General features: G+C 39.6%; 1 protein-coding gene across 3 annotated transcripts in view; it reads right to left on the reverse strand.

Annotated features, from left to right (window-relative positions):
- The window catches only part of ANLN (anillin, actin binding protein), a 44,448-nt gene extending 31,513 nt beyond the window's left edge, over window positions 1–12,935 (reverse strand). The window contains exons 1-7 of one of the 3 annotated variants that reach the window (XM_089532591.1): window positions 12,813–12,916; window positions 9,545–9,585; window positions 5,810–5,963; window positions 5,563–5,610; window positions 4,401–4,661; window positions 3,009–3,349; window positions 2,123–2,324 (exon numbers count right to left, since the gene is read on the reverse strand). In XM_089532591.1, the coding sequence (XP_089388717.1) occupies window positions 2,123–2,324; window positions 3,009–3,349; window positions 4,401–4,661; window positions 5,563–5,610; window positions 5,810–5,915 (958 nt within the window). In that variant the 5' untranslated portion in view covers window positions 5,916–5,963; window positions 9,545–9,585; window positions 12,813–12,916. Of the gene's footprint in view, window positions 1–2,122; window positions 2,325–3,008; window positions 3,350–4,400; window positions 4,662–5,562; window positions 5,611–5,809; window positions 5,964–9,544; window positions 9,586–12,812 lie in introns of all 3 variants that reach the window. The other 2 variants (XM_089532589.1, XM_089532590.1) reach the window with 2 other exon arrangements.
- Between the last annotated feature and the right edge of the window lie 2,080 nt (window positions 12,936–15,015).

Consider the following 15,015-nt stretch of genomic DNA (forward strand, 5'->3'; position numbering starts at 1 on the left):
TTCAATATAATGGGGCTTGTGCTCATGGTGGCATAGTGCACACACACCATGCATTTAATGGCGCGGCAACTTCCGCATAAACAGGAAGTCACATATGGAGCAGGCATACTGTACTTTGACTGAAGCCCCCCCCCCCGATGTCCCCCTTTTCCTTCACCACCCACCTATTGCCCCATTTCTACCTCACCACCTCTCTGGATCCTTCCACGGCTCCCAGGGGGAAGCATACCACCCACTTTGGGAATCACTGCTTTAGATCTTTTGTTACATGCCACTAAACTTTACCTTTGACTTACCCACAAGTCATACCAAAATTCCTAATTGTGGCCCCAAAACCAGCCCTCAATTTATACATGAGTTTAACTTATACTTGAGTATATACGGTAAATGAAAAGGCAGTTCTACGCTGCTCAACATATTCAGAGTTTTCAACCGGAATTTTTTAATTATTTTAAAAGCTGCCATCTATATAAGAAGCTCTTTTACAGAAGAGTATGGCCCACCATGTCAAAAGCCTAAATTCTGAATACATAAGCAAATATGATGCAAATGATTCAGCTACATGGATTTTGATTTTCCCCCACCCCTGAGAGGATTTAGGATTTTGTAAACCAGCTACATAGTAGATTTCAGGGAATGGAGGTGATGTTGTAAGATACAAATTCTAGCAGGCTGCCATTCTTGATACAGTCAGCCTTTCTTTAAAATTGACTTCACCAAAACATAGCCGTGTAGGTTGACATTAAAATATAAAGCAAGGATATAAAGTATCAGATTCTTTTCCTTCCTGACCCTAGGAAGAAGCCATCCAATACAGCATGAAAGTCTTCCCAGCCCCAAAACAGAGGACTTATCAAAAAAGGAAAAAATGAACTTAAGGCATCTAATCATTTTTGCATACCATTTCTATGAAATTGCTATCAATGGCTGTTTGCTAGTGGTATCTTAAAGCAAACTATTAAGAAGTGATCTCCAAAGTTACTGCATTTAAAAAAAAAACTAGGCTGATAGAAACCTGCAGAAGAGGGATAGAGAGCTACATTTCTGGATGTGGAGTAAAGGGTCTCCCTTCTCTGGCAACTCATCTGGTTACTACGCTGACTGCAGAAAGTTAATGAAGTATGAGCTTCCCCCTGCCCACTAGTCTGCTCACCTGCATGGAATTACATTATATATTCTGCATGCAATTCTTGCCTACCTAGTATCAGGCTAGTGCTTATACCAACATTGCAATATGCAGGCCTGGCTGTGGTGTTTTTCATCCATGTGATGGATTTTACTCTGCTGTCACCACTGTTAAGAAACCTGTAGTATGCTTCTCTTGTATGGATGAATGCTATATATATTCAGCATCTCAAATGGCTTCACATGGACTACTGAAGGTCAATAACTAGTCAGTATCATCCTTTGCCACTCTAATATGAACAACAAAACTGAAGTGAGTCTTACAAAGGATATCATAAGTAACATAAAATCAGTTTTGCACAAATAATGAAAGGAAGATACATGACAATAAGCTCCAGAACAAATAAGAAGCTAAATGCAGTTTATAAAAACTGCAACATCTTTAAAATGACATGATTCTCTATGTCCCCCATTTGCACTTCATTTCAAAGATTTGGAGCAGGTTAGGTCCTGAGTATATCATCCGTGTACATAGGACTGCAGCCACTGGGGGCAAGTCACTATTAAAACAGTGGGACTTAGCTCACAAATAAGTATAGCATCAGTTCAAAATTTTAGGAAAATATCAACAGATACACAAGTAAGCAAAGGAGCTTGCAGCACAACCACAATCTAAGTGAAATTGTGCAAAACATTAGAGAATATTAAAGCCATCATCACCACTTTACATTTCCATTCAGTTCATACACAGAGCTTTGATCATGGCCTAACAATCATTTGCTGCCGGACGCAATTTATTTAAAGATTATTAATGTTATTTAAAGATGACTATAGGTCATTTATCACACAAGTTAGCTAAAAAAACAATACAAAATTGAAATCCAATTAAATTAATAATGATTAAACCCAAAAATTAACATTAAAATCACTTGTGTATGTGTTCCAAGTTCAACATTATTAAAATGAAAGCTATTTAAAGAATGAATTTGCCTGTCACCTGGTGTGGTTGGCTTATCCTTGTAATCAAGTTGTACTTGTGTTCCTTTAAATCGCTCGTTTTTGGCAAGAGGTTGTTGAGACAATGCTGGTTTCAGTGAAGGCTTAATAGCTTTTTCTTGAGACAGCAGTTTGGATAGCTCAATTTCTTTAGAATTACTGTTAGTTACTCCTGAGTTTTTCGTTCCAGAACTATTAGGTCCCTAGAAGGTGGGAAGTAAGAAATAGTCAGTTTCACCAAAAAATAACAAAGTTCATTCTGCATAAATTTTCTTACTGTAACGGAAATGCAACACTAGCAATTCTGGCGTTATTGCTCCAAAACTGAAGCACACTTCTAATTGTTCATCTAGGAGGCCTGAACAAATGTCTTCATCCCCTCACGGTGCTACTTTTACAAGTACAGCTTAACCAAGAATCTGTAAAGGGAATTAGCATTTCCCCAGAGCATCTATATATGTTAAAAACTGGCCAATTTTGGGAAGTTCTCATCAAGGAAACACCTAGTTAAAGCACAATTCTGGCCAATATTCACTTCAGCATACTGTGCCTAATATTGTATTTAAAATGTCCATACACCAATTCCTCATATATTGACCCAGGTCATGATTGAATAACATTGGACCAAATTGGTGTCTCATGACAACCGCTATCTATAGCACCCGATTTCAGTGAAAAAGGTTGCATGCCAGACCTCATTTTCCTCTCCTTAAACTGCTACTCAAACAGCTCATTCCTTAACAGATTGTTTTACAAGTTCTAAAGCCTTAATGTGTTCAATGCTACTTACTCTCTAATAAATGCACTTAGGATTTCTGCCTAATATGTCAGCCTGTGCTCTGAAGATCTAGCTAGGAAATCACATGAGATTAAATATGATCACTTACCAATATTCCAGAGATTGCTGACTTATTCACAGATGACTCAACAGCCTTTTGCAAACAGGATGCTGCATCCTGCTTTACACTGCCACTATTGATTCTAGCAGATGCTCCACTTGTAGTGGACAATTTGGATAAACAAGTAGTACCAGGCTGTTCTTGTGTATTGTTTTGCTTTGCAGATGGATGACTTAGGTCATTTTCCCAGGAGCCAATTGTAGCAGCAAGGTTAGCTAGACGGCCTCTTCGCCCTATTGGGGTATCAGCTGTAAGAGGGAGTTGTCTGGGTGGGGAAGCAACAAATTCTTTTGATTGGATAGGCGAGCTGCAAGAACTTTCAGGCAAATCTGCAAATTAAGATGGTACAGAGACCAATATTATATAGCTATAGAGTACTTGACTATAAATACCAATGAGATTAAGAATTTTCTGAAGCAAGAGTACATATATTCTAAATACAAATGGCACAAAAGACGAAAGAGGCTACTCTTCACCTTCTCCCCAGATATGAGATTGTTTTAAAAATTGGTGCCAAGCCAACACTCGTACTTCAGATATCTAAACTCTGTACCCACAGAGGTTCTTATAAGATACTATAGCCTGAAAACAATACAGATATGCCCTAACATATAATAGAATCCTCATATGTACCATAAAGCAACACTAACTGCGTGGAACAACCTTCTTTGGCTGGCTCTGCCAAGTGAAAATCACCTCTATGAAATGAGACAGCAACATATTAATAAGGTGAAGATATTAATTCCTTTCCCTTCCAGCCCGCTGATGACATATAACTAACATATCTGTTAATGGACATGCAGAACAAATATTTTTATACTATGAGGTCAAGCAGACTGGCAGCTTGGAGTGGCTTGAGGCTGCTCCAGCCCCAGTCACCCCTATTAACAACTCTAATTTGATTATATGATTTTGAAAATAAACATTTTCAAAACTATACAATCATATTATGGCATGTTTTCATCACTACACTATATTTGCTTTCTGCCATATCTTTACTCCAACTGCCACAAGTGCAACCTGCTTTCTTGCATCAGTATTGTTTATTTATTATTGTTATATTTATTTATATCCTGCTTTTCCCCCCAAAACTAAGACTCAGAGCGGCTTACAATTTAAAGTAACAGTACCATTAAAAACATACAAAAGTGATGTAGTACTGGGGGGCTGGGGGTGGAATCCAGTACACAAGTTTATCTTAATCCATTTTTCTTACTTTTGACCTATTTCCCTCATCAAGTTTCATGTCCCTAACTTTCTACAAAGTTGCATCTTCAATATGTCCTGATACTAAAATCTCATGTTTTGCTTGTTTATATCATTGTACTGTTTATATCATTATTTTTTGGCTACATATATAATGGAAAGTGAAATATTTACCACTATCCCAGCAGCGTCGTTGTTCAGCCAGCTTTTGCATACGTGTTTTAACTGAAGTAACAGAAGCTAATCCAGATTTAGGGTCCTGTTCTTCAGTTTTGATGGGTGATACAACAAGCTGAGGGGTAGGAATCCCTTCAGGAGGAACATCATTTATAGAAGAAGGGTTAATTGGGCATGCATTCTCTGAATTAGAAACTGGAACCTCCACATTGTCCGAACAACGTCTTTTGGAAGGTGATGGCTTCGTACTTGGTTTTTCTGTAGAAATTTCAAAAGAACAAACAATTCACTGAATATATTTTAGGCTAAAATCAAAATGGAAGTAAAAACAGAACTGTGCTAGGAAAGTATAAGGAGTGTACATAAAAGAACAAGAATTCATCCTCTTTAGACTCTCCATACTGTATTAGAAAATTGCTTCTTGTTTAACAAGCTTCTTCTGTACTGCCTTGCTTGCAAAAATGTATTAAAGAGTCAGATTATCCACATGACAGCAGTTTTGCTTATAAAAATCCTAGAATTTACTGTCAATCTAAATGTTAGCAGATATCCTACAGGTCCAGAATGCCATTTTATTATTAACTATGGTCCAAAACACACTGCAGAAATAATCTGGTTTGAGACCACCTTAACTGCCCTGGCTCAATGCTAGGGAATTCTGGGAGCTGTAGGTCTATGAGACATTTAGCCTTCACGGAGGCTAAATCCAGAGAGTTCTAGTGTCATAATAAACTAGACATTCCAGAATTCCCTAGCATTGAGGCAGGGCAGTTAAAATGGTCTCAAATTGGATTATTTCTGCAGTGTGTTTTGGACCTATGTGAACTACAGATTGAGTCTCCCTTATCCGGAATTCTGAAATCCAAAATATTCCAACATTCAAACCCTTTTTAATGGGTGGTTGAGATAATGACACTTTTGTTTTCTGATGGATCCCATCTCCAAGATATTTCATTATGTACATATATGCAAATTCAAGTATTCCAAAATCCATCCCCTCCAACTCCAAAACACCTCTGGTCCAAGCATTTTGGATAAGGGAGACTCAACCAGGATTAATAGTGTTTTTAATGCTGTATTAAATAGTATATAATATTTATATTATATAATAATATTTATATAATATAATATATTAATTTTATATATTAATAATATTTACCTAACTTCTGCCCACAAATATCAGCTCGAAGGTTCAAAGAAAGACAATCTATAATAACAATAAAGCCATATTAAAACATCATTAAAACTACTACTCACAGTTTAAAAGGCTGAATGAAAGCCATTTATCTTTATTAATTTTAATGTCAATTTGCCAGAAGGAAAAAGATTAATGAACAAGTAAAGAGCTGATGCACAGAAACTTGCAAACCTGATAACACACACAGGCTCATTTTTGTGAAAAATACCTTCTTCACTATGCTGCAGTGGCTGGTTACCAGCTTCTGATAATGGTTCTCTGCTCCTCTTTGTTTGCGTTGTAGTTCGCAATCCAGCTGTTGGCCGTCCTGCCATTTTCTTCTGTAAATTTTCTCTCCTTGCCCGGGTTCGCTCTAAAAGTTTCTAAACATTTCACAAAGATCATAGATCACTTTTTGCAGAAGACAGTTGTGATTTATCTGGTAATTAACAAGTCACTTTCACTGCATGGAAGTGGTATATTAATATAGTGACAATTCTTCCTTCAGTCTTTCTACATATGAATAGGTAGGGAGACTTTCTGTGTTACTAATTTTATTAACTTTGTTCACCAGAAGGACAGAATTTACGGAGCAAGCTTGGACATTGGCAAATGCCTATAGCACTTGCCACAATGTATTAAATGACAGAATAGATAAGCTAGACAAGCTTCAGCTCGAAACCTGTCAGTTCTGATTGGCACAGCTCCTGAAAGTCACCTTAATCCCTGAAATTCTAAATGGATAGCAGGCAACTGGTGGCTAATGATAGTACTCTGAAATGATACACACAATAGAAAACAGTTAGAATGTGACAGCTAACCTTCTTACTCTTCTGAATAGCACCCAAAATACCAGGAGGGGGTGTGTGTGTGAGAAAGAAAGGGAAGAAGAGATCATGAACAAGTATAACCAGCAGAGGGTGGCATTTCCTCTGGCTGAGTTGCACAAGAGTCATTTTCTGCAAGTGTTGAAAACACTTATTCTTAAAAACTTTCCCAGAAGTACCATATATACTCGACTATAAGTCAACGTCATGTATAAGTCAAGGGTAAGTTTTGGGGGCAAAATTATGGATTTTGATATGACCCGTGGATAAGTCGAGGGTAAGACTTAGGGGCATATAGCAAAGGAGCTAAAGGATGAAGCAAAGCAAAACAATGTCAAAGAATTTACAAAATTCCAACAGACATAACTCTTTGTGCTCAGTCTTAAGGCTGGATGGATGAGAGAGTAAGAGGGGGTCAATGCTTTCAGGACAGATTATACTCTTGCTTTTCACCAGGAGATGGTTTCTTCTTTTAAATAAGAGTTAAGGTACAGTACTTACATTGACCCATGGATAAGTCGACTCAGCTTTTTTGGGTCAATTTTTTGACCTGAATTTCTAGACTTATACATGAGTATATACAGTAAATACTATATTTGGATGCATGACAATCAGCACCTATAGTTTAAAGGATTTTCCAGGAGGTGTTATCGGTGAAATTAATTCTGGTATGGATAATTACTTCACCCAGGTCCACCTCCCTACATGGGATAGTGTGGGTTGTATGCAGCTCCAGCCCTATTTTTTGTCGTCTCCTAAAGCCTTTGGACCACCCCTCTTCCCCCCCCCAACATGGGTAATTTCTTTTCACCAACAAATGGCCCTAAACATCTTTAAACATCCACAAATGAAGCAGTTGTATGTCCCTCCACAGATTTAGCCTCCAACCTGCCTCCAAAATAGCAAAGAATCAGCCTAAGCAGGAACTGGACATGGCATCACTTCCAGTTAATACTACTACTAATAATAATAATAATAATAACATTTATTTATAATGCCCTTTCCACCAAAGGACGGTACATCAGAACATATACAATAAAAAGTGCACAATAAGATACCACATTATAAAATACTAAAATAATATACTAATATGTTAAAAATAAATACAACCAAAATCCTCCTTAGTCACTACCCATCTCTGCCATCATAGGCATGGTCAGCAACTTAATGTGCCAGCGGTGTTCTGGTGTGGCCTGCCAGGATAAGCAGGAGCAAATATTGCCCTCTATTCCAGCCGCCCAGTACTGTTCTTAATCGTTGTTTTTCCCAGAAAGATGAACTGAGGTAGTTTTACTTTGGCCTTCATCTGCATCACCCAATTCAGTTGAAAATGTTTTGGTCCCTTCAAATTCAGCTGAGTTGATCTCATTGCAATTTCATACAAATCCACCCTGCTTTATGAGGATGCTTGCATAAATTATGCTACCCCACCACCTCACACACAAACCTGAATATAAGTATGTGGAGGGTGATCGCCAACTTCATTTCCAAGTTCCTTCCCTCAGTTAATCCAAAGAATGAACTATCATAGCCGTAAAAGTCAGGCAGACAGGGGCAGCTTCTGGTCACTCCAGAGGCATGACGCTTAGCCGATGCATTCCCCCAGAAGGCCTGGAAGCCATTCTGGGGTGCTGGGGCTGCCTAAGGCAGCCCAAAACTGACCCCAAAATGAGTGGATCTTTTCTACTCCTTGCCGCAGTCCATTTAGGACGATGGCAGCAGGCACCCTTGGGGCAGCAGCATGTGTTCACCAGGCTGGGGGCAGCTTCTGGTCGCTCCTGGATGCCCATCTGCTTAGCCCCATAGTCTTGTCTTATGTGACAAAACACATTTAAGATGGGTTCATTTGAAAAAAAATGCAGCAATATTTCCCCACTTTGAATCACAGTTGGGGGAAAAAAACTTCAGAAAAAAACATAAGCATGTATGCCACACAGTGGCCTGTTACAGACTGCCATAATAAAGCTGCTTTGGGTGTCTTTGGGGGTATGCTGTTTAAATGATGCATGCATCCTAAGAATCCGGAAGCTGCACCAAAGCTGCACTCCAGTGCTTAGGAATGGAGTGTGGCTTTGGCACGACCTCCGGACTCTTAGGACCCATGTGTCATTTAAATAGCATACCTCCAAAGAGACCCAAAGCAGCTTTATTTTGGCAGTCTGTAACAGGCCAGTAGCAGGTAAAAAGAATTTCCTTTTCTGCTTGAGGTGTTCTCACTGTAAAAAAAAAAAAACACCAATTGGATTTAAAAATGTAACTCATTACTTTGGCACTGGAAACTGCTGAAGCAGAAAACACAGGTCTAGTGATGGGGATGTTTAACTAATGTAACTACCATTTTTCTTTTCGAACACCTAGAGCTATCTTTCATTAGGCTCTACTCTCTGAATAGTGGTCCTCTAAGATTTGAAGTGGATAAAATCTTTTTCATGCCACCTGAAACTAGGAATTGATCAAAAACATCAACCTGAAGGCTACACAGAGAATGTACTTAGGAACAGAAGCGTAATTTAATAACCAAAGGAGAAGGACCCCAGATCAAGAATAAAAAACAAACACCAAAACTGAATAGTGGATCCACTCTCATCCATTCATAGTCTATCAGTGATGCATATTTTGAGATATCTGTGACAAAATCCCTCTTTTGAGAGTCAGATACTTCAAGGAAAAAAGTACACTCTACAATATTACGAAATATTTTGATCCACCATTAAATGAAAAACAGGTTTGACATCTGCAGACTACATTAAAAAATTCATTCCATTGAATCTGTAAGAAGGGTGTGTACCATAGGGAACCTTTCTGGCACACACACAATGAAGTTCATTTTAATAAACAGAATTTGAAAAAGGAACTTCATCAGAACTTGTTTTGTCAAGTCACCAACGGCCAAATAAGGAGAAAAAACTGAATGTTTGAAAGCAGCGTCATAAACAAGATAACCATTCACTTTGACATACAACAGTTTTGCCATTTTGGGTAAGTTCCTTACTCAAAGGAACTGCTCCAAAATATGATTTATTAACCAAGTTGCATTTAGTCTCTTAAATTACTTTATCTTAACTGAATTATGGCATCCGTAGCACAATTCTATGTATGGTTACTCAAATAAGCTCTACAGCGTTAGTGGGGCTTACTTTCAGTGAAGTATATCCAGGGCTGCAACTTTTAAAGGTTGCTAAAAAAAGTAAACATAAGAAAATTACACCAATTTCAATTTATCAGTCCTCCACACATTTTCCTGGGAATAAAGTGAATGAACTCATCAGGTCTAAAGAAGATTGTACCATTACACCAATCCAAAATTATCATGCATACTTTTTTTGGATTGGCTAAATCCAATTTTAGCTCCAACTAGAGAACAACCTTTGAAATGAATTGGACTAGTCTGAAATAAATGACGCAGCCCTAATGTCAGTCTCATTAACCTCAGTGAATCTACTGTAGCTGGGACTAAAATTGGATACAGCCGTTAAGACGTGTGAATCCATAGCATTGCTGTGTAAGGACTGTACTGAGTTACAGATGATATACAGCTCATCAATATTCTTTCATTTAAGAACATAGTTTATAATAATTTTAGTTCAGCAGAGCCCAAGTGTAGAAGTGTGAGGATTTGTTGGTTAGTCCTATTAAAGATGTGACAGTATAGGGCTATCAGGGACTGCGCTGGTTTCTGTCATTAGTCAGGAGTCCAAGGACTATTGGAAAGTTGTTGCACCATCTTTCAGGAACAATATTAGGATGATCGCAACTCAGAGCATCTAGCAGTGAAAGAGTTGTTATTCTGACCTGTGTGTTTCTTTTTCCTTCTCAGTTATTTTATACCATGCCTATTACTGTGCGAACCTACAAGAGGGGTTATCCTCTTATAGGCCTGTTACAGACAGCCAAAATAAAGCTGCTTCGAGTCACTTTGGAGGTATGGTATTTCAATGATGCATGCATCCTAAGAGTCCAAAAGCCGCACCAAAGCCACGCTCCAGTCCTAAGGACTAGAGTGCAGCTTTGGTGAAGCTTCCAGACTCTTAGGACTCATGCATCATTGAAATACCATACCTCCAAAGTGACTCGAAGCAGCTTTATTTTGGCTGTCTGTAACAGGCCTTAGTTTTAGACAGCGCCAGCGCAGAGGTTTGGCGCTTTACTGTGTTGCACCATGGGGTGCAAAACACACTGAAGAAATAATCCAGGTTGAGACTGCTTTAACTGCCCTGGCTCAATGCTAGGGAATTCTGGGAACTGTAGTTCTGTGAGACATTTACCTTTCTCTTCAGAGAGCTCTGGTGCCACGATAAACTACACTTCCCAGAATTCCTAACACTGAGCCAGGGCAGTTAAAGTGGTTTCATACTGGATTATTTCTGCAGCGTGTTTTGGACCTGGATCTACTACTCTAGTTGGGATTAACCAACAGGATATAAATTGCCAATAAACATCATTATTCCACCATACTAGAATAAAGCTACACAAAACCTTTTAAAATGGTTTAGGTTTAAAGACTACGGTTATAGCAGTGGTCCTCAAACCGTGCTTTGGACTTTAGCTCCCAGAATCACCGACTGTTGGCCAACATGGCTGAGGCTTCTAGAAGCTGAAATCCAAAATCTCTTAAAGGACACAGTTTGAGGACCACTGAAGTTATAGCAACACAGAGACATTTGTTAGGGTTAGGGGCACACTTGTGAGTGTGGAAAACCGCAAATAACAAAAACACTTTTTTTTTACCAGAGAGGACACACACATCACAGCCCACTTTATCCTTTAATAAATTGCTCTGCTGCTACAATCAGTTCTCCAGTACAACTCTGTGGCCAACATTTCGTTAAAGTTGACCACAGAGTTGCACTGGGAGGACCCAGATATTCCTAGAGAGGGACATATTAATCATATCTTTGAATAACCAACTCTGCAAATATCAAAGACACAATAAGGAGGGATGAGTGTACTAGGTTTTTTTTGGTATAACAAACTAAAAGCCAGGCTGTACTTAAAACCACACTTTTCAATCTTCCTCCTTTTTACCATATCAGCCCTGCTACTTAATCATTCCATAATAAAAGAGTTTGTTAGTTTGTAAAGAGAAGCCCTGCAAAGTGTGTCCAAAGGAGGGCGACTAAAATGGTGAAGGGTCTGGAAGCCATGTCCTATGAGGAACAACTTAGGGAGCTGGGGGTGTTTAGCCTGGGGAAGAGAAGGTTAAGAGGTGATATGATAGTGCTGTTTAAGTATTTGAAGGGATGTCATGTTGAGGAAGGAGCAAGCTTGCTTTCTTCTGCTCCAGAGACTAAGACCCAAAGCAGTGGATTAAAGCTATAGGAAAAGAGATTCCACTTCAACATTAGGAGGAACTTCCTGACAGTAAGGGCTGTTTGACAGTGGAACAAACTCCCTTGGAGTGTAGTGGAGTCTCCTTCCTTGGAGGTCTGTAAAAAGAGGCTGGATGTCCATCTGTCGATGGGGATGCTTTGACTGAGAGTTCCTGCATGGCAGAATGGGGTTGGACTGGATGGCCCTTGCGGTCTCTTCCAACTCTACCATTCTATGAAAACAAGTCGGGAGAACTTCAGGATGGTTAGTGGTGAATGCCAAGTTCCTAAAGGCATCTTGAGAAGCACAAAAAGCCTTCTTTGGGAATGCCACACCCATACTGGGTTCATTCTTTCCCAGTGAGTCAAAAGGAAGGGGGGGGGGAGAGAAAGAAGGCATTTTGTGTGTTGTGTTATACAAAGGAAAAGATGACCTGGTTTGAGAGCGCTTTAGTGGCCATGGCTGAAGGCTATGGCCTTCTGGGAATGGGAGTTTGTGGTGGCCCCAGAGCGGAGCAGAGCTCCGCTCTGGGGCCACCACAAACTCTCATTCCCAGAAGGCCATAGCTTTCAGCCATGGCCACTAAAGCGCTCTCAAACCTGGTTATTTCTCCAGTGTGGATGTAGACTTACCATTTCCTCCAGTATGACTCCAGTCCTGAAGAAAGCCTTACCTTTCCCAGAGGTCTCTTGCCTTTCTGCCTTATCAGCTTCCCTAAAGCCCCAGAAAGCCAGAAGGCAAACAGGGAAACAACCAAAAGGCTTTGAGCAGGGAAAGCAAATGAAGCAACAACCTTCAGGACCCAAACCAAGGCAGCCTTAAGGAAAAGGGGATCCATCCCCCTGATACCAAAGGTCAATAGGGCTTCTTCTTTCCAGAAATAACCCAGTTTGAGGCTGCTTTAACTGCCCTGGCTCAGAGCTAGGGAATCCTGGGAGTTGTAGTTTATTGTGGCACCAGAGTTCTGTGACAGAGAAGGCGAAATGTCTCTCGCCAAACTACACTTCCCAGGATTCCCTAGCATTGAGCCAGGGCAGTTAAAGCGGTCCCAAACTGGGTTATTTCCGCAATGTGTTTTGGATCCTTTGCACTGACCTCAGTGAAGGGGTCCATGGCTGCCAGCCGCGTCCTCCAAAGGCGAGAGCAACACCTTCTTCCTCCTCTCTGCAACGAAGACAACCGCCCTTCAGATTTGAATTTCAGCGCCTGCCACAGCCGGGCCGCACAATGCGCATGCGCCCCGCGAGCCCCGCCCAAGAACCATTCCTTGTTTGTTTGTTTTTTCCCCTCCTGTGTGCTCAGCCTAACCGCCTCGCTGGCGCTGTTGAAAAAAACGTGTGAACTTGATTATCTGAAGTGGGCGGGCCAAGAGGATGACTGGCGTGAAGCTCAGCCAATGAAGCGAGCGCCTATGTGCAAACCACTTTCCCCCCCTCAGCATTGAGCTCTGTCCCCCTTCTTGTGCCATTTTATAAGCTTCAGGTCGGCCTATCTGTGGGCCAAAACACATATAATCCAGTTTGAGACTGCTTTAACTGCCCTGGCTCAATGCTAGGGAATTCTGGGAAGTGTAGTTTTGTGAGACATGGAGCCTTCTCTGTCAGAGAGAGCTCTGGTGCTACAATAAACTACAATTCCCAGGATTCCCAAACACTGAGCCAAGGCAGTTAAATGTGTGTGTGTGTGTGTGTGTGTGTGTGTGTGTATCTATATATCTATCTATCTATCCATCTATATATATACACACATACACACACACAGAAATCCCCAAACACTGGGCCAAGGCAATTAAAGTATATATATATATATATATATATATATATACTGTATACACACACAAAAAATGTGTGTGTATACAGTGTGTGTGTGTGTGTGTGTGTGTGTGTGTGTGTGTATATATATATATATATATATATACACACACACACACTTTAACTGTCTTGGTCCAGTGTTTGCGGATTTCTATGTGTGTGTATAGAGTGTATATATACCCTGTGTGTGTGTGTGTGTGTGTATTTGAACACACATATTTCTATACAGTGTTGAATATAAAAATCGGAGCTGCTGGATAAAAGGCACATGATATGGCAGAAGGCAACAGACTTTTCCCCCCCATTTTTCTTGTATACTATAATTATTTTTATTATATTATATTATATTATTAAATTCTCTGATCTCTCCTTTGCCGGTAAACAAAAAGCATTTTTGCTGATAAGCGCCTGGGCACGCATTCATAATTCCACTGCAAAATAAACAGTGCCCTTTCCAAGGTAGCAGTGTGTGTATATTAATTATGATGATTTATATATGAATATGGCTTTGCCTGCGAAGGCCACAGAATCAGCTGTATTACAGAGACACTTATAATCAATTCATGGCCCTAAGTGACTCTGCTTGACCATGGCTCCTTAAGGAAATGGAGTCATCAGGGATCTGAAAAGCCTCCTCATACAATCTTGAGAGTGTAAAGGCAGAAGGCATAAATGCAATAACTTAATCAGGAGAGCAGTCATATGATGTTACACAGTCCTATGTATACTCCACATGAATAGAATATCAAAAGAATAAGTTTTTTTCTTAAAAGGGACCTGCAAATGCAGAAATATATGCTTGGGATACACACATGCAGACACATACAGAGACAGAGAGAGAGACTATTTTTATTAATTAATTTATTTTTATTTTTATTAATGTCTAATTAACAATTTGTAAGCCACTCTGATTGCTTTTTAGCTGAAGAGCAGGGTATAAATTATTATTATTATTATTATTATTATTATTATTATTATTATTTAGAGCAGGGTGGGAGTGCAGAGCATAGGCTGCATGTGGCCACCATTTCCATTTTTATATCCTCAAAACCTTGAGGCTCCTCCAATTTAATTTTCTCGTCTTAAAAAAGAACAGAAGGCTGCCCAGAGCAGGAGAGTGCAGCAAAATAATAATAATAATAATTATTATTATTATTATTATTTATTATTATTATTTTCTTATATCCTGCCTTTCTCCCAATATAGGGACTGAAGGTGGCGACTTGAATTCCACCCCTTGTCAGCTTGCTTTAGATTAAGAAAATCATTGAAATACCAGCCAAAAAAAAGCACTGGAAATCAAACCAGAGGTTATATCCTGGTCACCTGAAGGTCATTCTTTCAGCCAGGTTTTTGCCAAAAATGCACAATGGTGAACAGGGGCAAAAATGGAATCCCCCCACATTCAGTTTACAAAATGCAAGCTGAAACTAGGAAAAAACTGCAAAGCCATGATGACCAGATAGATCAGCATGACACAGGAATTA

Source organism: Sceloporus occidentalis, unplaced genomic scaffold (genome assembly GCF_023333645.1).
Source record: "Sceloporus occidentalis isolate IW3139 unplaced genomic scaffold, rSceOcc1.0.p SCAF_7, whole genome shotgun sequence".
Classification (NCBI taxonomy): Eukaryota; Metazoa; Chordata; class Lepidosauria; order Squamata; family Phrynosomatidae; genus Sceloporus; species Sceloporus occidentalis.